The sequence below is a fragment of the Lissotriton helveticus genome, chromosome 8 (assembly GCF_964261635.1).
Source record: "Lissotriton helveticus chromosome 8, aLisHel1.1, whole genome shotgun sequence".
NCBI lineage: Eukaryota > Metazoa > Chordata > Amphibia > Caudata > Salamandridae > Lissotriton > Lissotriton helveticus.
The window spans coordinates 927,762,788-927,787,496 of NC_136069.1; the positions used below are offsets into that span (position 1 = coordinate 927,762,788).

Sequence of the window (24,709 nt, forward strand, 5' to 3'; positions counted from 1 at the left end):
TTGTTGAATAAGGTCTCTCGACCGTTGCTATGTCTCTACCCTAAAACCTTGCACTACTCCTCTCACCACCACCCTCCCTACCCGTCTCCCTTTGGGGCACTAATCTGTTTTTGATGAATGACATGATTTTGTGTAATAATTATTTTGTTGATACATTGTGATTAAACAACGTTTCACTTATATTTGTGCATTGACTTCTATATTTCTTAAATTACTATAAATTGTTGTTGGACTGTGCAACTCTAGGCAGAGGCCTGTCACATGCAAATTAGTAATGACCCTCCTCTTCGACCCACTTCTTGGGATTGCTCATGCCCAAAGGGCTTGAAAGCTCACTGGCATTCTGCAACACAGAAGCATATGCATGTCAGTATGAAGTAAACCTGGTGTTTCTTAGGCCAGGGCAGGGGATTCCCACCATCAGTCTTTTATATGTAGTGTTGTGCTGTTGGACCACCACCCAGTTTCTTCCAAGAGGCCCTGTTGGGCTGCCTGGTGTATCTCTACAACCTTGATGATATTTAGCATGCCCCACCACAGAAAGACAGCCTCCTTAATCACAAGTTTCCTTCATTTGTGCTGGTGCGTTGAGGTAGGGAGGGGACCTGGGCATTGTTAATGTCTTTGGTTTCCATTACTGATGTTTACATGTTTACTCTTGCTAGATGCAGCAGCCAGCATCCCAGCACCTCAAGAGGAAACCATCGAAAGTACCCCTGTCAGCAGCTTTGGAATTCAAGAGGAACAAGTGCAGACTGTAAGCACTGTTTTATTTTACTGTAGTTATTCTGATTGTTTTCCTTTATGTCACTAGGACAAACATATTCTGAAGTCAGGGCAGTCACAGGGAGAGGACAGTTAGGTTGTTTGCCAAAGGGCCTCGCACTCCAGGGGACCACTTTCCCGGTACATGTATTTAAGTAATAAAAGCAACAAAACCCTATACCTTTGAGATGCTACAAAATCATACTGTGGTATTCCTTTTCCCATTGTACTTATCTCCCTAATTACAAGCCGCTTCTTGGATCAGAAACCAAGGAGGGGCCCCAAAAATATTTGGACCTGACCTGACCCCACAAAAGCTTATAACATATCTCTCTGAAGCAATTTCTACAGGTCATCAAGTTTGGGACTCATTTGACACACTTTCTCCATTTCTTTATTCAGCACTTTGAAACAAGTGAATCCTATTATTCTCAGCTAGCTACCATAACAACATACTACCTCAAATATACATACAATTACAAATATAGGAACATCATATGGAGTGTTCAGTGGCATCAAAGGGACGAGATGTAATGTCTGGCCAACCTTAAGTGTTTTATATCTCCTGTTCAAAATTCAAAATACCAACTTAACAAAATATACCAAAATATCATAAAAATACAGATATGAAAATAAGACATATCTTGTTCAGTGCATAAAGCCATGAAAGTGCCTAGTGCGAGGTACAGTAATTCTGTTTGCATAAGATAATAAAGGTGGGAAAGTTCTGAGTCCATACCCCTCTTTCTTCTATCTCACTATGTGCTGTGCAGCTGCAATCTACACAGCTAAACAGAGAAAAAGTTATTTGAACATCAACAAAGGATCAGTATTTCTTTACAGTGCCTAACACTGTACTGCTTTCTTGCAGAGCCATCTATGGTTATAATAGCTGTCTAACAGGTTGACTATGTATTTGCCATATGCTTTTGAGGCTGAGCTAGAGTTGTAGGGCTTCCACAGAAGTTCCTGAACCTAGCTTTAATAGGGATCTTTGGAAACAAGTTTAATCTTTAGGAGATCTTTAAATTTCTTATAATTCCATAATTGTGTGCCATAAACATCTGCTGAAACTACTTTCATTTTATACAACTCTAGGGTGAGGTTAGTCGGGGATCCTCCATTTGTAGCTCTTGCAGAGACAGCGCATGCACTGTCTCTGCAAGACATTTTGTTTACAGTTAATGAGCCACAGCCCACCAATAGCTTATCATTGGTTAGCTTCAGCATGTCTCGCATTTGATTTTTTCCCCATTTGTCACAGCATTCATGCGTCATGTTGTCTCTTGAGTTTGTCTCTCCCCTGGAGCATGGAGCAAGTACTTGTATCCTTCCACTGCTCCCGTTTTGGGAGCTACTTTTTTCAAGCACTCCATATGGATGCTTGTGTTTTCAGGCCATCTCCCATATCCTCACCCATGTTGCTGCTTTTCCCTCCCACCTCCCTGCCACCACTCGTTACTTCTACCCTCACCCCTGTTTCATTTCCCTCCACCCAACCTCATGCCTGTTTCTTCTCCCCATCCACCTTTCCCGTTGCTTCTCACACAGCCGACTGTTCTATATACGCTCTTTTATGAGGTTGTTGGCTTCGTACTCCATCCCGAACTCCACCTTTGTGATACGCATGACATTTTTTAAAAATCATTTGCAGATCACAAACTTCTCAATGTGCATATCCGTAGGGACAAGTTCCTTTAGTTGTCATGGTAGGATCAGGCAGAGCATTCATCACAGCACAATCAATGGAACGTTTTATGAAGAAAAGTAAACAGAAGTGTTAAGATTGAAGCATTATAGCACCGTTCTGGTCACAGATACTTTTGTGGCCAGCTTCTAAAATCCTGATTTGTATCTTATTTTTGTTTCCGGTTCCTGACCTCCAGCAAGCAGGGGTGGCACCTCTGTTAAGGCAGAGAAGCGTGGCCCCACTGCTTTCAAAGCAGTGAAAAAATAGAATGATAAAAACTTGGTTATTATCATTTTATTTTTGGTAGCTGCTTGGTTAGGGCGGGCGGGGCTGGGGTCACAGGGGGAGGAGCGGTGGGCTCACTCTAAGTGTACATGACTGTTTGGCCAGCCTTCTTGGGCCAGCCAAACAGTCATACTCACTTTGCATGTTCCCCACCAGGCTGCATTACACAGCCTGGTGAGGAACATGCCTAGGCTACCATTCCATGTCTGAGCGCCGAACCACGGTGTTCAACCAATCACAACGCTGCATTGTAGCGTTGTGATTGGCTTAGGGGAGGGAGCATGTGTGTGCTTCCAGTTCCTGCTTCCCTTCTGGCGCATCAACATGGAAGTGGAGGAGAGACACAGCTGACCAAAGAGGTAAGTGTTTTTTTTTTATCCCATCCCCCGCTCCACCACCCCCGTTTCCTGCTAGGTGCCATTGCCAGCAAGTAACGTCTGGTGAATGTCATGCCCTGAAAGAATATGAGCACATGACTCTGATGAGTTCTGTGTTTACCTGCACAGGAACAATTCCCTGTCACTTGGATGGCCGCTTTTCTGCTCCAAGGTGGTGTGTATGCTGATGGGCGCAGGAGCCAGGGCTGAAGCTCGCCGATAACTGGTGCTTCTGGGTTCTACCAAGCGTTTTGTAGTCCTATAAATACTGTAGTTGGTGAGTGAGCTCACCTACTGCCTTAATGATCCCCCTTCACTCATAACCCTCAACTGTCATGCATCTCTGAACTGTACTCAAGCCCTGGTTTGCATTGCAGCTTCTTACCACACACTCATATGATACTGGCTGTCAGGACATTACATGTACAAGCCAACACATTGCTTCTTCTCTAACCAGAGACATCAATTTTTAACTGCTAAGAGTTTCCATTCTATATGCAACATGTTAGACAGTGTTGGATTTTTAACAACATTATGTTGTATTCTGGGAGTTGTAGTATTGCTTTTAATACTGTTGCATGTTGTCTCAAAATTGTAACATACTTAATGTTGGTTGCTAAAGAGCCCTTACTTGTTGAAGATGTGGCGTGTGGCATGTATCCACTTGACAGCTTTGGTGGCATACTTTCAAATTTGTAGGAAGGTGTAATAAAATGTTTAAATAACTAGGAGCAGTGCTTGTCGAATAGTTTGGCTCATGAGTTCCCTTCTTGTTAATTTAAATAATGGGTCGGGGACAGATTAGTGTGTGAGACCTGTAACTAGTTTCTGCAGTTTGTCAAAAGCTATCCAGAAATGAATAACATGAATATCTCTGTTGTTTGATGACTTAGCAAAAAACTTTACAACCAGGGCAGCCAGTGACTAACACCTGCATGGACTCTCTCTCTCTTTGAGATAAGGGAAGGTTTTGTGACCAACATCCATACTGGCCGCTGTCTCAGGACTCCATTCTTCCACCGTAAAACCCTCAGCAATACATGTGGTCTGCTGAGGCTTTTGTCCATTTACCATGTGTTGTGTGGTTTTAGTTTACCCATACTTAAAAGTTTATTTCCCCAAAAAGAGCACCACAGAAAAATAATTCACAACAATCACATTTTCCCTTCTCATAAACAAGTGTTAAGACGTTGCATAAAGTGCCTCGTTAGATATGGTGGTATGTTTTCAAAAATCCTGGAATTCAACTTTGAGTGACACTTTACAGAATGCCATCCTGCTCTCCACCCCCACTTGCCATCATTGTTCACTGCAACTCACTCACCCTCCCACTCGCCAACCCCACCCAATTGGTGAAGCCAATGGCTCACCCATAGGAGAGAACTATTGGCTTTGCCTATGCTTGCTTGCCTTGCAGCATAGCACATCCCCCAGATGTTGGTTCATATTAAATGCTTTTTCTCTCAACTAGTTTAGTTCATGTTACTTTATTGGAAAAGTATATACCCAAGTAGTCAAAATACATTGTCTGCGCCAGGATGGTTCCATTTACTTGAAATGAACTTCTCAGATTACTTCTTTGGTTTATTACTATATTTTCTTTCAAATGACTGTCAGTTTTTTCAGGTACAAGTTTTAAAAAGACCTTCAAAATGTTGGCATAGACAGCTCCATCTGTGCTAATAGGACAACATAAAGGAGAACTGGAATTCTTTCTTTACCCAGAGTTCCTACGTTGAGCTTTATGTCAAGGAGAAAGGTTCCCACATCATTTATATATATAGTGTGAATCACAGAGGGGAAAATACACAACTTTACGTCAACCCCACAGTGATTGGAAAGTCATTTGTACATTCTCCTGATGAAGCATACCTTACTCATGATGTAGTCTGATAGTATAGGATTTTTCAGCTCTCTCAATAAATAATATGATGTTCCCTGTCGCTGTAAAGTTGACCAGAGAAGGAGGCCATTGACTGCATCGAACGCTGTTTTTAGATCTAAAGGGGTCAGGTTGAGTGAAGTTTTATCATTTTTAGATGTTTAGTGAATATCAAAAACAATTATAAAACCCTTTCCTAAGGCACCCATACTTTTCCTGAAGACTACTTGGAAGCCAACCAACAATTGTCGAGTCTTGTAAATGCTTTGGGAGTACTTTACCATATATTTTCACATCTCCATCAAGCAAGGAGAATGGACTATAATTTCTTGGGATCCTTTCATAAACATTGATATGATCCCTTTTTATTTCCAGGATCATGGTGATTGTGTGCAAGTGTTAATGTAGTTTACAAATTTGGCCAGAGTTAGGTCCCAAATATACACCCGAGGGTACTTGGTCAGTGCTTGCAACTTTGTTTGGGATATGGTTGTGGAAGGCAATAGTTATCCCTTACTCGGTTATATGTAAAGGAGAATAGACATTGTGTAACGTTTCATTTCTTGACTCGTCCCTACAATATGCTTCCTTCGAGTGAGTGATGCTGAGTCTTCCTAATCATTACATTTGTAAAGTGCAGAAAAATAAGATAGCCAATCTGCCTGTCCTACCACTGTCTCTAGATATATTATTGGGCCATTGTATCTGCACTTGATTAGCTCTCAGAACCTTTTGGAGTATTTTTTCAAAGCATCTTTCACTTGGTCTCAACCTTTGTTTTAAATTACTTTCTTCTTTTAATAATTAAAATGTTATATTCCTTTCCCACTAATTTTAAGGACTCATCAACTCCCTTAATTTTGTGTCTGGGTTTTAGGCCACAGCTAATTTTTATTTTCTCTTGAAGCATTCTTCATAGACCCAGTTTGGGTTTCCATCTTATTACTGCTTCTGTTTGTTACCTCCTTTTTTGTAGGAAAAAATTATTTCTGGTAGTTTTTCAAAGGTGGCGACTAGAGAGCGATCTGCAACTTCAACTTTCAGTACAGTTTCCCTGAAGAGGTTCATTGAGAGTTTAGCTATATTTGGTTTTACGCGTTTCTGACTCTCAGGTCACCATATTATGGACCATTGATTTATTGTGAGGGCTCAGCCTTTGTCATCTGGGGCTAGGTACATTTTTTAAGTAAATTGTAGTTTAGGCAGTCAAACCGAGATGGACGATAAGGGGGTTATGGTTATTTCAACTCTTTGCTGTACACTAATGACAGGAGCCATTCCCCAGGACTCAGTATTGATTAGCACAAGACTTGATCTGTTCTGCCCTAAAAGTATTTTGTGTTGGGGTGTCCAATTTTGTGTACCCAAGCCACCTATCTGATGCAGCTTTTGCATCTTTGTGATAGACAGACCAAGGCTCAAAGCCAACTTGGTAAGGCTAGTCAGGAAATCTGGAGGACTGTAAACCCCAAAACATTTGTACATTAAATATGAATTGTGGGTTCCAGGCAACAATCAGTCCTGTGAGACTACAGCATTATTTTTTATTAATGAGCTCTCAAACTGTTTTCAACAGTAAATATTTTAAAGTCTATATTAACATTAATATCCTATCTACCAACAGTGAATGTGTCGGAAAATGATGAGTTTGTCAGTCCCACAACATGTCGACACATGAGTCAGCACAAGTGAAGATTCAAACACAGCAGCTTTGATGATGGGCAATTGCATTGCATTGCAGAATGCCTATTGCTCTCTAATTGTTCAAGTCAGTTCCCAGAAAGCACAGCTTGTTGTTCCAATTGAATATTCAAGATAACAGTTTGAATACAGTTCAAGCATTGAAAAAAAGGTCTTACTCAAGGAGGTTGAATTTTATGAAAACACAGAGTCCAGTGTGCACTTAACTTAGCCAGCAGCTCTCTGACGAGACAGAATAAAATAGCTTTAAACCACCATTGATTTTGAGTTGGATAAGGTGAATTGCTGTATACGTTGATCTTATTTTTTTCAACAAAATAGGAATACAATTTGTGCACCCCATGATGAGGATGATTGTTAATGTTCCAACAAACAGATTTGAAAAGAGAGAACCAAACAAAAGAAGTAATGATTCCAAAAATAGATTTGAAGCCAGTGAATCTGTCAGATTTGATAGTTATAAAAAAAAGGAAAATGACATTTGTGTGTGTTTGCGACATGGAACAGTGTGCAAAAGATCAGCAAAATATGTTGGAATTTGAGCTTGCAGTAGTGGCTGGATCTTAGAAGTAGAATGGGCTGTTTGAACAGAAAATGTCTTGATCTCAGAGGTCAATGGTACCTCTTTCTGATTTAGAAATGCTCTGAGCTTATTTCATTTGTCAAATCACATTTCTTAGCATGTTGATTTTTGACCATGGATTGTAGAGCATAAAATTTAATTTTGCACTATTTCCTTATTTTTTTACCAGTTAACAAGTGCACACACTTTTGGCTAACTCAAAACAGTATTAAATAGTTTGAATAACCTAGCTATCATTTTTTTAACAGTGTGTGATAAAAATAAATCAAAGAAGCAGGTGTTGTGAGGAGTTTACAAGCAATGTCAGACTTCAGAGATTTGCAAGCACCATTAATAACGATGGCAGCACAAAGAAGTCCGAATACTAAAGGATTAGTACATGAAGAGGTGCTAGTTAAGGCAGGATTGCCATTAGTCCAGCAACGAAATTCAAAATGAAAACTATAGTCCTGTAGAAATGTATTATGCATGTGCTCATACTATCTAAGGGGTGCATGTTTCTGGCAGTGATAGAAATGAAAAGAAACAATAGGTGCGTTAATTACCACATGCTTCAGCTGCAGAATATATAGATCATCAGTGAAAGAAAGAGGCGTGCTCTGTTTGATTGAGAGAAGATTGTAGGGTTTTTCTTTTTAGGTAGAGCCTAGACAGCGCATGTGTTGTCTGGAAGACCCTTGTAGTAGGAAAAAACTAGAAAGAACTTATGGCCCGCCTGCTTCTTTCCTATTGGGTTATTGCATTGTCACTCCTCTTTGCTGCCTCCGTAATGGTTAAACAGAGCGATAGCTCACTTCCATTTAACGAAGAGCATCACCAACCAACTACAGTTACTCTCTGCCTGCATTGGTCATCTGTTCCTTAGAAGTACTCTTTTTATATTATTTACAATGGCGGCACCCGTGCTTTGCCTTTAAACATGTTATGCTAAAGCGCGGGTGCTTTACACACCAGTTTTCATAAAAAACTTTTTTGCACTTTGGTTTAATTTTAGTTACAACTCGGATCAGTAACTAACTAGAAAAAAATATTCGCAGCATCCGTGCTTTATCTTTAAACATGCTAAACTAAAACTCAGGTGGCGCGATTTCTTCAAAAGAAATAGCAAAAAACATATATTTTTTTCTATTTCTTAACTTTTGCAACAATAACAGGACCCACTCTTTACCTCACCATTTTTAAAGGTAAAGTGGGGGTGCCACAATTGTAACAAAAGTAAACAAATAGAGAAACAAAAAGCATGCAGCCGCCATTTTTTTCTATTTGTTTACTCTTGCTGCAATTGCAGCACCCTGCGATTTACCTTTAACCATGTTAAGATAAAGCGCGGGTGCCGCGATTGCTGCAAAAGTAAAGAAATAGAAAAAAATGTCTTTCTTTACTTTTGCAGCAACCACATGTTTAAAGGTAAAGCGCAGGTGCCGTGAATAACTTTTCTCTTTTTAATTACTAATCCAAGTTGTAACTAAAATGAAACTAAAGTGCAAAAACGTGTTTTTAACGAAAACGTGTGTGAGGGAAGCAACAAGGGGTGAGGATGGATGGCTACTGTAGAACATCTTCCAAACCTCATAAATTATATGAAAACGAACATACTTTGGAAATACTGTTTCAGAAATGGTGACTGGAAAGAATCCAAAATCAAAGTCTGCAGCGTGGTGTAAATAATCCTATGTCTGTAGCATATGCTTTCACTTCCAAACATTTCACCTTCACGGAACTGACTGAAATGGGATACCTTCCCCTTGGCAAGAGTAAGCGGAGAGGAGAAGCGTGCAGCGCACAGTAAGCCTTTCATTCTACCAATACAAACAGCCCGCGAACTGTGGAGCATTCACTCACTGCCACAAACCCTTCACGTTATGCAAATACGATGGCCCGAGGTGTAGCACCAGTGAGTAGCATGCCCACAGTGCATGTGAAAATAATATAGCAATTTGATTGGGCCTGTCACATTCTAGAGGAAACAGGTCATTGGAAAAACTATTTTATTCATGCTGGCTCAGGAGCTAATTTTCTCATTCTGAAATTGTTCTTTGAGCATTTCTTCTTTTGATGAAATCGAACAGAATGCCTAGAAGTCCCTGATTTTTCTTTATTGCTAATTTGGTTTATAAATGAGCCCTTGACAGTGGAATTATTGTCTATTTAAACATGATTTTATTATGAGTCTTAATTGTCAGCCTCTGCTTCAACGTACACATTTAAGGGAAAGCCTCACTTTCAGAAAAATACGTAACCCACTTATATTTAGTAGCTGAAATTATTGTAAATATTAAAGTAGGTCATACCATACCGCGTATGCACCACAACACAATTTTGTACGTCCTCCATAAACATTCACTGTGTAATGGACATTCCTGTTAAGTTGTCCCTGAGCCTACGAGCTAATATTTTTGATCAGACCAAGCGTTACATTGGCTATTGCTTTGTTCCAGTGAGCATTAAGTACTGACAGTTATTTTAATAGGGCAGAAGTGTCCCATGTCGACAAGCCGGTTCTGGCCACAGCGTGGAATGTGTTTAAGTTTGGATTATCCCTCAATGTGATTAACAGGTGCTTATTGTTCCCTACTCAGTGGTACTCATTGTATCTTCCTCAGGATGATGAACGCTTGTCGGTTGCAGGCCTATACCAAAATAAGTCTGCCCTGCAGGAAGCAGAGGCAACGCAGTTAAACAAGCCACTACTTTTATGGCCAGCTTTGGTGGGGAAAGCCAGTGCTGGGGTTCCAAAAATAATACCACCCGCATGCTAGAAACAACAAGCATTTGCAATGGAATAGGTCTTGCATTTACGTGAGTTTAAGCTATTGGCATTGTAATTGACAATGCATTTTATTTATGTTTTAAAAACCAAAATATAAATAAAAGGCATTGTCATTTACAATGCCAATAGCTTAAACTCCCGTAAATGCGAGGCCTATTGCATTGCAAATGTTTGTTTTAAATGGTTATCTGTCTTGTATTGTAAGGTCGAAAGGTAGCTGGGCCATGTACCAATGACCAAGGCACTTTATGTGCCTTAAGCATTTGTGTTAACCAGCTTAACTGTGTCAAATGTGTTAGTGCATGCCCATGTTGCAAAGAATTCAAGCCTTCTTGTAAATGATTTAGAGCAGGGTAGGTGATAGTAAATGTAGTATAAGTAAGTTTAGAAAGAATTTGAACACCTTTGTTAATAACTTTGAAAGTGATTTACATTATTTTCCCTTCAGCATCTCTAATTCTGTCTGAAGTTTCTCCTTCATAGTTTGCTTGTTCTTCCTATTTCATTCTTTACTGGATATAACCCTAAAAGAAGATCACTGAAATCCATATCATTACTTATTTTGGGCATATGTTGTTTCACAGAATTCCAACTAGATTGTGTCAGCCACCTTTGGATGACAGCCCTCTCAATGTAGCCCCAGAGGAGAGAGGAGGGCCCACAGGAGTGAAACTCCCTGCCAGATCCAGGGCCACCAGCATCTCAGTTCATAACCTGTCCCAGAGGAGCAGGCAGACAGGAAAGCAGAAAGGGAGTTTAGGTTGCAGATGGGCAAATTGAAAATGGAGGAGACGCTAGCTCTGAAGGAAAATATATAGGCTCATGAGAGAACCCTGAAGGAGATGGACCTGAGAGACAAGCAAACAACAGGGTCCAGCACCAATGGTGGTAGCGATGCCCCAGTGCCCAATGGAGAAAAGAGGGCCCGCATCCTCAAACACCTGATGCCTAACTTTGTTATTGGGATGACCTTAGGTACGTGGTTTGCGGCCTACAAGGTTGATCTAGATATTCACAGGGTCCCTGAGGAGGATGAAGTGGGGCAGTCTCTGCAGTCACATTTAAAATGAAGGGAGAGATGCACTGTTACCCAGAGGAAAGGGGGCAGAATGAAGTATTCACTCAGGAGGACACAGTTATATAGAAGTATGGGCCTAACCCCTGAAAAGTACAGGCAGAAGTTTAGTGACATCCAGAAATTGCCCCAACAGTTACAGGTGGATTTTGTAATATACGTTTGGAAGGCACTGTATGGTTGGGTGTAGGGCAGTGATTTAAGTGATCATAAAAGGATGTACACTTTGATTGTCAGGGAGCACATGTTCAGTCATTGTTTTACAGAGCTGCACCAACACCTAGGGGAATAGTAAGCCCACTGGGGACCCCCCTACAAGTCCTGGCTTGCAAGGTACCTGTTCAGCCTCAATGTGGAGATACTGGGCTGAAAGTCCAGTCTCAGGATACCACCCCTGGACTGGTGTATGGGAGAGTGGAAGAAGGGTCTGTTGCCCCCCTATTCTGGGAAACCTCAGCAGTCCTGGAACCCTGGAAGGCCTGGGGCATGGCTCCTGACACTGATAGCTGCCAGTGACCTCTGTTGGTTGCTGTCCTTATGGGTAGAGTTTTCCTTGGGTTGGGGACAAAGGTCTAATCCAAAGGGTGGAATGGACTATATCACTTTTTTGGCCATGGTGGTACTGTCTGCCTACTGGGATGCATCTGTGAGCAAGGTAAGGTTAGGTGCCTCACAGATAAGGTTCACAGATAAAGAGTAGGTTTTCCCATGGGGCAGTCCAGTGACTCAGGATGGATTCAACTGAGTTCAGGAGGGCATAGAACTGACAAGTGCCACTGAAGAAGAGGCCCATTTTCCATATTTTATTACCTAAGCAGTGAAGCCCATCAAGGTATTGATTAGTCTAACCTGGCATTTGGTTGGAGGGAGGACTTTGTCCCTTCTGCAGGGTCATCCCTAATGTTTTTCTCTTCAGCCCTCTTGTTTAAAAAATTTTTTGTTGGCTTTTAGGAATCTGTGTACTTTACCACAGCTTACCAGTATTAAAGTGCTTGGGCTCTCTCCTCAAAACATGGTAAAACTGACTTACATCCAATTAGCACACCTAATTTATTTTTAAGTCCCTAGTAAAGTGGTACTACATGCACCCCAGAGTCTGTAAATCAAATGCTACTAGTGGGCCTGCAGCACTGATTGTGCCATCCTCTGAAGTAGCTTTTCTAAACATGTCTCAGGCCTGCCATTGCAGCCTGGGTGGAGTTTTAAACTGCAATTTCTACCCGGCAAAATAAACAGTTTACACTTAACACAAATAGAGGGGGAATAGGGCCAGACCTTACCTCTTCCTCCTCAACCACGTTATATATACACAAACGTAAGTATAGTGAGAAAAGTCGCAACGGTTTTACAAGTATATAAAGTTAATTAAGGAGCACAGTCCCTTTCTAAAAACTTCCCTCACCCACAACAAGTTGTGGCATGCTTCATCATAGGGCTGCTACTAGACGCCTCCGTGCAGACCAACGCTGGAGGCGGAGCAATTGGGAAGGGTAGACAATACAAACAGTAAGAATAAAGGGAAAAGAAAAGGATCCTATAAAGGCGCAGACACGTAATGTTAAAACCGACTCAGAGAAATCATCATAACAGTTTTATTCCCTGATTCCTTAGTTAGAAGTAAAAAGGGTATAAGAAAACCATTGGATGGTGGTGGTGTGAGTGAGTTATGCACTCACCACACCTCGGTTCTGCATAGAGGTCAACATGTTTCTGCCGGATTCCGTCTCTATACCGGCATTCATCAGGACACGGGATCCCTATGCTACTTTTCCCTGAGGTATTAAATCCCCTTAGGTATTTGCACTGTACAAAGTGTTACTCCACCTGTAAGTCTGGAGTAGTCCAAAAGCACTCACTCATCGAATGTAAACAAGTTTATTATGATGAACGCTAGAATGGGTACGGGAGTAGAACGTGACTCCCTGAAGTCACACTTTCATCAAGGGTAGTCAGCCTTCACCTAGTCGGTCTGGGAGAAATAAACAGTTTCACAGGTCTAAACCTTCCTTTTTAATATATATGTAAGTCACCTCTAAGGTAGACCCTAAACAGACAATAGAGCAGAATGCATTGCATTTAAAAAGTTGGACATATACTTTTAAGTGTTACATGTCCTGGTAGTAAAAACTCTTACATTTATTTTTTCACTACTCTTCCATCAGATAACATTGGGCTACCTTAACACATTTGATAACTTTTGCTTGGAAACAGGTAGAAATGTCATGTTTGGCCTGTAGAGAATCATAATTTAAAATTCTTGTTAATGGTAAAGTAACTTTTTAAGTCATAATTCTGAAAATGCCACTTTTAGAAAGTTGACATTTTCTTGTCCTAATCATTTTTTAGCCTACAGTTTGAGTCCTGGGGCACATGACAAGGTGTAGTTGGCAGCTGGCTTTTGTGTATCCCTCCCAGACAGTGTCCCAAAAAGGGACTGGCTGGAACCAGGTGTAATATTGGACCCTGAGACTCTCTCTTCAGAACACTCCTGGACCTCTGGATACTATAGAAAAATAACTTCCCTGCTGTCAGAGGACTACACTGCTGCTGGAGGCCTGCCCTGCTATCTGAGAAGGAAGACTGGACCTGTTGCCTTCATCCCAGGCTCCCCGAATGACTCCAAGGGTCAGTTGTCTGACCTCCTATCTAAGCTACAGGGACATAACAAGCTCCAGAGGCCTCCTTGCAACTGCCCAGCTGATCTGCTGCTACTGGGCCTACCTGGGCCTGCAACAGGACCTGCCTGAGCTATGCTGGACTCTGCAAACGTGAGTCCCTGATCCCCAAGTGTCCTGGCCCTTGGTTGGCATCAGGGTTAAGTCCTCTGAACACAAAGGGGAAATCCTGAATTTTTGGCCTGTATCCAACTCTGAACGGGCCTGTTACTCCCGACTCTTTGCATGATCTAAACTTCGCACTACAGCATAGAAAGCCCAGTGTGTCTACCAATGCAAACCTTCAGCAACGACCAACCGTGACGCCCAACAGGATCTTCACTCTACAGCGACGACCATCCGGAATGCCTGGCCGGCTCTTTGCACTATAGCCATGATCATCTACGACGTTCTCCTCATGGCCTCCTCCATCACATACTAGACTTTTCACCCCAGACTTTGAGAACTTTTTCAGCTGTATTCAGCTCCCACTTCATAATAGTCGGCCTGAATTGGTCACTTTCCACCTGATCTAGTATGACCAGATAACCCAGATAAACATGTGTGGCGCTTTGTGCTTTTAGACTCTATCCTTACCTAAAACTCTGAAATTGCATATCTTCTGTTCTACTGATTGGATTTTTTCATTTTGGTGTCAAATAATTTGTTAAATCTTGCTCTATTTTCCAAAATTGGTGTGGGATTTTTCTTGTGTTGTGTTTTTACCGTATTACTGTTTGTGGGCTGCATAAATAAGCAAGGTTTTGGATATTTCTTGGGTGATTTGTGCGATGTACAAATAAAAAAAACATAACAACATAAATACTTTATGCATTGCCTCTAAGTTAAGCCTGACTGCTTGTGTGCCATGGTAGCAGAGGTTTAGGCACAGCTTAATTTGGTAACTTTTTGTGGTTCACGCTGACAGGGGTTGTTGCTTGAGTATGGTTTCACCCTCTCAACCAATAACCCAAATTCTCACCCAGAGAATAAATGTAAAGTAACATAAATTGCAACACAGCCTCAAAATCTCCTTGCTTGCGATTACAGATAGTTGTTCACAATTCTTTATTCAACCAGTTATTGATATAAGACATTACTGGCACTCAGCTTAGAATAAATCTTATGTAAAGTGATCTCTGGGAATAATTGGTCCATGTATCGTGAATAGAGGATAATGAGTTTAATTTCCCAAATGTGTGTCTTTAATTTACCCCCCTCCTTCGCTTTTTTGGCAAGACCAATATGTTTTCCCTTGATTAGATGTAAATTTGACGAGGACATCTTATCAGTGCTGGCAACGTGTTTAAACAGCTTCCTACATCTTCAGACCCAAATCATTCCTTAATGTTGCCATAGGTGTCCCGGATCCTATATTAAGATGGCGTCGTAAAAATTGATTCTCGATTTTCCTCGTTCCGGAGGCCTTGTTGTGCCCCCAGAGCTTGCCCCTTATGTGCTGGCTTGCCAGGGTTTCCTTTGATAGGCGTGTAAAGATGGTTTGCGACCACTTTTGTTAAAAAAACGCAGAACAGCATTCGCGTGTTGAGTCAAAGTGATTTCCATTTTTGCCTTCGGTTTAGCTCAGGACATTTCCTCATCAAGCCTTACCCCCGGGTAGGGTTGCCACCTTTCCCAGAGAAAAATACCGGCCATTTGATGCTCTTTGAAGAGTCTGCAAAGACATTAATGTAATGCAAAATAGGACTTTAAACAAAATCATATGAATTAATTTGTAACATGACTTTTCTGTCTTTAATTACCTTAATTATTTGTCATGGGTCATTAATGCAGCTGGAGAACAAATTTAAAAATGCTTTCTATTTCTATTTTCTGTTTGAAGTGTGTACAGATAAAGCCTAGAAATACCAGCTTGAGGTTATTTTGATACCAGTGGTGCCAGTAGAAAACTGGTAGGTGGCAACATTATGCCCAGGTAGTGTTAAAAGCCTACCCTCTCAACATTAGACCAACATTATTCATTTTATTACATCAAACCAATACACATAGGTAACATAGGGTTGTACAGTATTCATTTTGACCATAGGTTATAATTGTATTTACAATTCGGTACCTCCAGCACCACGTCGGATGTGTGTAGTGCCAGCAGGCAGCAACACCCATCTCCACTACACCATACCTGATGAGGATTGTGCCAGCAGGCAGCAACACCCATCTGAATTGTTTCTGTTTGGAGGTGATTACCCACCGTCTATCCCCTAGACTCAGCTACTAGGGCACTGCCTTGCACGTTGTTTACGCACCAGCTCTTACTCCAATTGCTTCTTCCAAGCACCAGCATCGCTGGTAGGGCCGGAGAGTCCAGGACCACCAGCAGGACGGCCCCCTCTCCCGCCATCCCGGAGCCCCATTGACTGTCCCCCCTGCTCAAGGATCTGATAGTCCCCGCTACTAAGGAGCCCCCTACCAATCCTCTCGGCCAGGACCCTGCCCCTATTCGACCCCTAAATTAAGGTATGGGTGGGTGGGGCACTCGGTTCAGGCTGCGTCCCGCTAGGCGCCTGGGGCGAGAGAAGGAGTAGTTTCTGTCCTGTAACTCCAGTTCTGTAGTAGGGGTATCTCTGTTATAGTCATAATCTAGTGAATAGTCCCGCCCATGTGCGTGGACCCCGGAGCAATCAAAAATAATCTCTTACAGTGTCAAAAAATGCAGAAATGCATAGACACTTAAGAGAGAATTTAAAGACAGATAATGCAGCCAAAAAAGGCTACACTGTCCAGTACTTCAACTAGAAATTCCACCACAAAATCCACAAAACAGCAAAGCCTGTACAGATTTCCCTTGCTTAACAGCAAAATCCCTCAGGAATGATAGAGAGAAGAACCTGGACAGACAAGCCCCATAGGCTGCCATTATGTGGCTTAAATAGGATACTGTGCCTTTAAGGAACCTTCCAGAACCTTCTCCCAGTATCCCAGAATGCATAGCAGGTCCAACTTAGTTTCAGTTCTTTTTGAAGGCGTAAAAAACGCCAGACCTGTAGCATTATGTACCTGAACAAATCTCCACCGGGGAGGCGGGAGGGCGGTTATGACTATAACAGAGATACCCCTACTACAGAACTGGAGTTACAGGACAGAAACTACTCCTTCTGTAGTAGGGGATCTCTGTGTATAGTCATAATCTAGTGAATAGAATGGCAAGCCCATCCCCACATCAAGCGGCGGTGGAGAGTATGAAATTACGCCACTATTGTGCGAACAAATTCCGCAGCGAAGCCTGCCCAACCTGAGCGTCTGCCCTGGCATCAGTGTCCAGGCAGTAATGCTTAGCAAAGGTATGGACCGACTTCCAAGTGGCCGCCTTGCAGATCTCTGCAAAGGGAACATTACGAAGCATAGCTGTCGTGGCAGCTTTGCCTCTGGTGGAATGAGCCTTAGGTTTACCCCCTAAGGTCTTATTAGCTTTGCAGTAACACAATTGTATGCAGGACACAATCCACCTCGAGATGGACTGTTTAGAGGTAGCAAGACCTGTCCTGACTGAGCCATAATTAATGAACAATTGGTCTGACCTACGAATATCTTTAGTCTTATCAAGATAAAACTTCAGCACCCTCCTCACATCCAGGGAATGTAAAGACCTTTCCGCTGGAGATGACGGATTCTGAAAGAACGTAGGCAAAGTGATAGTCTGATCGATATGAAAATCAGAAACAACCTTGGGAAGAAACTTAGGGTGAGTACGCATAACAACCTTAGCAGCATGAAACACAGTATAAGGTTCTTGACAACACAACGCCTGAATCTCACTCACCCTGCGGGCCGATGTAATGGCCACGAGGAACGCCGCCTTCCAGGACAGGTGCTGCAACGAAGCCTTATGAATAGGTTCAAAAGGCTCCTTCATCAATCTGGACAGCACCACATTCAAGTCCCACGAAGGCGAAGGAAGCCTGACAGGAGGGAATACTTTCTTCAAGCCTTCCAAAAAATCTTTGATCACAGGGATCTGGAAGAAGGAAGTCTGTGAAGGGCCTTTCCTGTAGGCAGTCAAAGCAGCCAGATGAACCTTAATGGAATGGACATTAAGGCCCGACTGCGCCAGATGTAGTAGATATGGAAGGATGACATCTTCCTTGCATGTCGTAGGGTTAAAGTTCTTAGACTTGCACCAGATGCAAAACCTCTTCCACTTGTAAGCATAAGAAGTCCTAGTGGAAGGTCGTTTAGCCTCCTTCAGTATGTCCATACAATCCTCTGGGAGATTCAGATGGCCATATTGCACTATTTCAGGAGCCATGCCGCCAAACTCAAAGACGAGAGGTTGGGGTGCACCATCCGCCCCCCGAACTTCGTGAGAAGGTCCGGCCTGCACGGCAGCTTCATGTGAGGAAGGAGAGACCGGTGAAGCAGGTCCGTGAACCACCACTGTCTGGGCCATTCCGGGGCAATCAGAATCATTCTCGCCCTGGATTGGGACAGCTTGATGAGAACCGCCGGAATCAGGGGAATTGGTGGAAAAGCGTACAGAAAGCTGTTCGACCAGTTGATCCATAACGCGTTCCCCAGCGTCCCAGGCTGGTAGTACCTGGAGGCGAAGCCTCGGCATTTTCTGTTTTCGGCGGTGGCGAACAGATCTACGTCTGGAGTCCCCCACCTTGCGAAGACTTCTCCCAGAACTTCGTCGCTTATGACCCATTCGTGGTTTTCCTGAATGAGTCTGCTCAGTTCGTCTGCCTGAACATTCAGCACACCTGGCAGATGGGTGGCCGTTATCGACAGTCCTCGAGCCAGAAGCCAGTGCCAGATCGCCTGCGCCTCCTGCGACAGAGTGCGCGATCTCGAGCCCCCCTGCTTGTTGAGGTAATACATCGTTGTCGTGTTGTCTGTCTGAACAAGCAGAGAGTTGGTCTGAAAGGACGGGTGAAAAGCCTTCAGTGCCAAGTGCACAGCCCTGAGTTCCAGGAAATTGATGTGGTACGTGGCCTCCGTCTGGGACCACGTCCCTTGAATCTGCAGGTCTCCGGAGTGCGCTCCCCAGCCCTGGAGAGAAGCATCCGTCACGATAGTCTGTGTGGGAATGTCCTTGTGGAAGGGAACCCCTCTGAGGAGATTCTCCTTCGAGCACCACCACTTCAGAGACTGAAGAGCATGTAGAGACAGTCGTATCTTGTCGTCTCAAGATCCTCTCCTCTGGTCCCATTGATCCTCCAAGCACTCCTGCAGCGGTCTCATGTGCAGCCGCGCATGTGGCGTCAGGAAGATACACAAGGCCATCGATCCCAGCAGAGAAGACACCGTCCTCACTGTCGTGGATGGAGTAGACATGAGAGTCTGAGCCTTCCGAAGGAGTGATAAACGTCGCTCCTCCGAAGGAGACACGCTTGCTGACAGCGTGTTGATGGAGGCTCCCAAGTACTGGATGCACTGGACCGGAGTCGGGACAGACTTGGACATGTTGATGTGCAACCCCAGCTTGTTCAAGAGAACGCACGTCTTCTGGAAGTGTGCTTGAGCTTCCGAGAAGGAGGAGGCCATGATCAACCAATCGTCCAGGTACGGGTAGACAAACACCTTGTTCTTCCTCAGGTGTGCCGCTACCACTGCCATGCATTTCGAAAATGTCCTGGGTGCAGACTTCAGCCCGAAGGGAAGCACCGTGTACTGATAGTGATTGGTGCCGACTTGAAAGCGCAGAAACTTCCTGTGTTTGCATGCAATTGGCACATGGAAGTATGCATCCTGTAGATCTATGGCACACATCCAATCTCCTCGTTGCAGCTGAGGGTAGATCTGATGCAACGACAGCATGCGAAACTTTTCTCTGCGAATCCACTTGTTTGCCTGTCGCAAGTCCAGAATAGGCCTGAACTCGTTCTTGTCCTTCTTGCGGACAAGAAAGAACCGAGAATAAAGACCTCTTCCTCTTTGAGACGGAGGTACGTCTTCTATCGCCCTTTTCCTTAGCAGGATGTCTGCCTCCGCCTGGAGCTCGCGCAGTTGGTACTACGAGCTGACCGGAGGGATCGATGGAGGCGGGCTGATGAACCGAAGACTGTATCCATTGCAAACAATATTCAGCACCCACTTGTCCTGAGTAATTTTTCTCCACTCTGCCAGAAAAAATTGAACGCTTCCCCCCACCGGAGCGGGTAACGGACGAGGGGGAAGTAACCGCTCAGGGTCGAGACTAGGCCGGGCCCTTGGTCGCGGCAGAGGACTGCTGAGTCCCTCTACCCCTCTGACGCTTCTGGAAGGGTCTTCTGTATTGCTGCTGTTGTTGCTGCTGCTGATGTTGCCCAGAAGACTGTCCCCTTCCACGACCCTGTGACCCGAACCGCCGTTGGAACTGGCGGTAGGGTTTCTTTTCCTTGGGCTTCTCCAAGCCCACCGCCGTCAGGGTCTCCGCCTCGGCCTTCATCCTGGCCATCTCGTCATCTGCGTGTTTTCCGAAGAGGGTGTCTCCAGAAAACGGAAGATTCGCCACACGTTGTTGCACTTCCGGTTTAAGTGACGTCAATCTGAGCCAAGCATGGCGCCTCTGATTAATCCCGTGGCAGTATCCATGCGCAGACAGCAAGGAGATATCTGCCGCGGCGCTGATGGCCTGGTTAGAGACCAGCATCCCCTCCTGGACGATCTCCATGAAGTCCTCTCTGCGGTCTCGAGGAACAAGGTCCGCAAACTGCTCCATAGAGTCCCACAGTGTGCGGTCGTATCGTCCCAACAACGCCGAGTCACTGGCGGCCTTCATCGAGGAGGAGGACGTACCACATGCTTTCCGTCCAGCAGAGTCAATCCAGCGGCTCTCCTTATCCGGAGGCACAGTGGATGCAGGGGAGGTGGCATGAAGCTTTCGAGCCGCCGTCACAATCACTGAATCCGGTACCGGGTCCTTTCTCAAGAAAGCTGGGTCCGAGTCTGGAGCTCTGTATTTCTTGAGGAGCCTGGAAGGCACGGACTTCACCACTGCCGGTGTTAGGAAGAGCTGTTCAGCCGGCTCGAGGAGTCCTGGCACCAAAGGCAGTAGGGGGCGAGACATGTGTTTCTTATGTAATGTCTCAAAGATCACAGAAGTAGAAGGTGTAGGCGCTTCAACCTTGATCCCCAACTTCGCCGCCCCACGCAGGAGGACCTCCTGGAATGTGCCAATATCGTCTATCGGAGACACTCTAGTCTCCGGCGAATCAGACAGCGTAGGCGAGTAAGAACGGGTCCCAGAGGCAGAACGTGACCTGGACCTACGCCTCCTATGGCGATGCCTGGATCTCGAGGAAGATCCGCGTCCACTCCTAGATCTGTCTCTTCTACCCGAGCGAGACCTCGATCTCTTGGGCCTGGGACGTTCCGTCGGCCTCCCCGGTTCGGAAGCCTTAGGCTTCAGAGGCTTCGACTTAGGAGTCTTCTTCGGCGGAGTCGGAAACTTGGGCATCGACACCGCTCTCGGTGGAACCGGGGGAAGGGGAGTAACCGGAACCGGGGCCTGCGGAGCCGGCAGAGGAGGCAATGGAGGAGGAGGGGTCGGAGCCCTCGGAGGTGGACCCCTGGGTAAAGGAGGCAGAGGAGGAGGTGCAGAAGGCTTCTTCGGGGTATATACCCCGGAATATGCCGTTCCCGGCGAACCATCATCCCGTCCGGACTGTGGGGAGCCCCCCACAGTCCTGGGCCTGGCCTTACGACCTCCTGACGCCGACGAACGGTGCTCAGACGACGACCGTGGGTCCTTCGACGTCGAGCGGCCTTTCGGCGTCGACCGTTCCACACTCCTCGACGTCGACCGGTGTCTACGTCTCGACGTCGACCCCGACCAGATGGACGAACCACGAAATCTCGACGACGGGCGATGGTGCCTCGACGGCGACCTCGACCTCTTCGTACGTCTCGACGTCGACCTCTTGGAACGCCTCGACGTCGATCTCTTTGAATGTCTTGACGTCGACGTCTTCGGCGCCGGAGACTTCTCCCGTCTCGACGGTGACCTCGACCACGAGGATCCCCTCGACGACGATGTCTTCGATGGCGAACAGCGGTGTCGCCTCGACGCCGAGCGCCGACGCCAGGTCCTCCGATGTCGACCACTCGACGCCGACGGCGACGACGAGGAAATCGACACCGGCTTCGACGGACGACGTTTTCTCAACCCAGAGCCCTGGGGAGACCGGGAACTGGCCGTGGACCTTCCTCTCGACGTCGTGGTCATCGCAACTGACCCAGACGGAGAGCTTGGGCGTGAGCTGGACTTCCTGCCCCTGGGGAGCCCCCCAGAGGCCACAGCATGGGCAGTAGAAGCCCCTCCAGACCCACCTCGAGCCTTCAATCTTCTTTCTTCAAGTCCCTGAAGTCTGATCTTCCGCCTGTCCTTCAGGGTCCTGCCAGAGAAGCCTCTACAGATCACACAATCCTCAGGGATGTGGGAAGAGGGAAGGCAGAGAATACAGACCTCATGGGGGTCTGATTTGGCCTTCTTCCTGGAGCACTCCGGGCATTTGTCAAATAATGCTGGCATTATGGACAACAAAAGAGTGCAGAGCCCAAGAAGAAAGTCACCAAAGTACTTTAAAAGTACAAAAAAATCGAATTTAGTGAAAAACACCAACAAAACCCTTGAAAAGGGAGAGCTCAATGCTCCAGGGTTCTGCTTGCAGGAGCCGGAAAAAAGAACTGAAACTAAGTTGGACCTGCTATGCATTCTGGGATACTGGGAGAAGGTTCTGGAAGGTTCCTTAAAGGCACAGTATCCTATTTAAGCCACATAATGGCAGCCTATGGGGCTTGTCTGTCCAGGTTCTTCTCTCTATCATTCCTGAGGGATTTTGCTGTTAAGCAAGGGAAATCTGTACAGGCTTTGCTGTTTTGTGGATTTTGTGGTGGAATTTCTAGTTGGAGTACTGGACAGTGTAGCCTTTTTTGGCTGCATTATCTGTCTTTAAATTCTCTCTTAAGTGTCTATGCATTTCTGCATTTTTTGACACTGTAAGAGATTATTTTTGATTGCTCCGGGGTCCACGCACATGGGCGGGACTATTCACTAGATTATGACTATACACAGAGATCCCCTACTACAGAACAAAGAGGGCTTCCTCCTTGCCGGCCAGGCCTTTTATCGTTGAGGGTCCGCCCGTGCACCTCCGGTATGCCCCTTGCCTCTGGCATTCCTGGCGACCCCTTCCAGCCTTCTCCTGTTACTGTGGCACCCTGGCTCCCGCCCAAAATGCCACTAAAGACGCCCCGCCCCTAGGCGTGAGGGGCGCCTTCTATAGTGGACATAATGCGGGCTACTCACCCCAGCCATTCCATCCTCCTTGCTGCCTCATCCACTGGCCCTTCCCTTCTCCCCCAACAAAGGCCACTATACAAATGGTTGGTATTCACTGCGTAGTTTTTTACTTCTCACATAATGTCACCATTATTGTTGATGCACTGTCAACATTAGACCAACTTTATTCATTTTATTGCATCAAACCAATACACATAGGTAACATAGGGTTGTACTGTATTCATTTTGACCATAGGTTATAATTGTATTTACAATTCGGCACCTCCAGCACCGCGACGGATGTGTGTAGTAACAGCAGGCAGCAACACCCATCTGAATTGTTTCCATTCGTAGGTGACTGCCCACCGTCTACCCCCTAGACTCAGCCACTAGGGCACTACCTTGCGCGTTGCTTATGCACCAGCTCTTACACCAATTGCTTCTTCCAAGCACTGGCATCGCGGGTAGGGCCGGAGAGTCCAGGACCACCAGCAGGACGACCCCCTCTCCCGCCATCCCAGAGCCCCATTGACTGTCCTCCCTGCTCAAGGATCTGACAGTCCCCGCTACTAAGGAGTCCCCTACCATTCCTCTTGGCCAGGAGCCCGCCACTAGGCAGAGAGCCACTGGCTCCTTTGCCCTCCCCCTGATCGCCCCTTCCTGTTCCAATTCCATAGCTATCGCTCCCAATATTGTGAGCATGAACAATTCCAACCCTGCGTGCGACAGATGCAACCCATCTATCGAATACCATTCCGTCTTAGATGCCTGATGACTCGTACTGGCGAGTATGCTAACAATTTCCTCACCTTTTGATTCAATTTTCTCACTGACTTATTCACTGTGCTCGGTGGCGCGTTGGCACCCCAGACTTGGCGCGGGAGAACTTCCGACCAAAATATAGTGGTACCCGGCAAGGACTTCCTTAAATTTGTAAGTGCTGAAAACAGAGCCTCTTTCACCACTCTCCTGCCCGTCGGGATCATGTTGTTACCCCCTGAATGAATCACCAATACATCGAACTGGCAAGCCATCCTTCAATGCCCCCATCAACTGGCCTGCAAGCTCCCCCAACCGTTGTTCTACATTCCCAACCCAATGATGGTCCACATCTTTCCCTCTTTGTGCTGCTTCTTCCCCGGATTCGACAAAGTATTGCCCTGCTCTGCGTATAAACGAAGCACCACACCAACATATCTGCATCCGATGCCTTGCCACCACTGCATAAACGTGAAAGGGGAACAAAACAAATAAGGGAACCATTAGACTGCCGCCAACTTGATTTAATTTAAAACAGCTGTGGTCTGACATAACGTTCAAAACAAGACGAACGCCATCTGCCCACCCTATTGATTGTGTCCGCAAATAGACCCAGCCGCCCCAATGCGGAATGAATGGGACGTGAAATGGGCAGTTTCCTCCCCTAACAAACATAAGGCACGTTTGCATAACCGTGTGAACTGAAATCTTGTCAAAGGCGTTCCGTCGGCATGCAATAAAAATCTAACATCACCTTTGTCAGGCCGCATCTGCATGAAAGTTACACACAAGGCCACTGGGCAATAAACCGCCCCATGCACTGCCCTTAGCAGGACCCAAGCACCTTTGCCCAACACATCTGTCTTTGACTTCCTCACTCTGACCTAGAGCACATCGCCCAACAGGACCACGTCCATCATGCCGATTTCTCCTCTCTCATCCGTTTTT

At 45.4% G+C, this 24,709-nt stretch overlaps 1 protein-coding gene across 1 annotated transcript in view; it reads left to right on the plus strand.

Moving 5' to 3' along the window:
• Positions 1-24,709, plus strand: part of LOC144773828 (interphotoreceptor matrix proteoglycan 2-like) — an 815,142-nt gene that overhangs the window by 433,207 nt on the left and 357,226 nt on the right. The window contains exon 6 of the mRNA XM_078658923.1: positions 666-757. Coding sequence (XP_078515049.1) covers positions 666-757 — 92 coding nt within the window. The remainder of the gene's footprint in view (positions 1-665; positions 758-24,709) is intronic.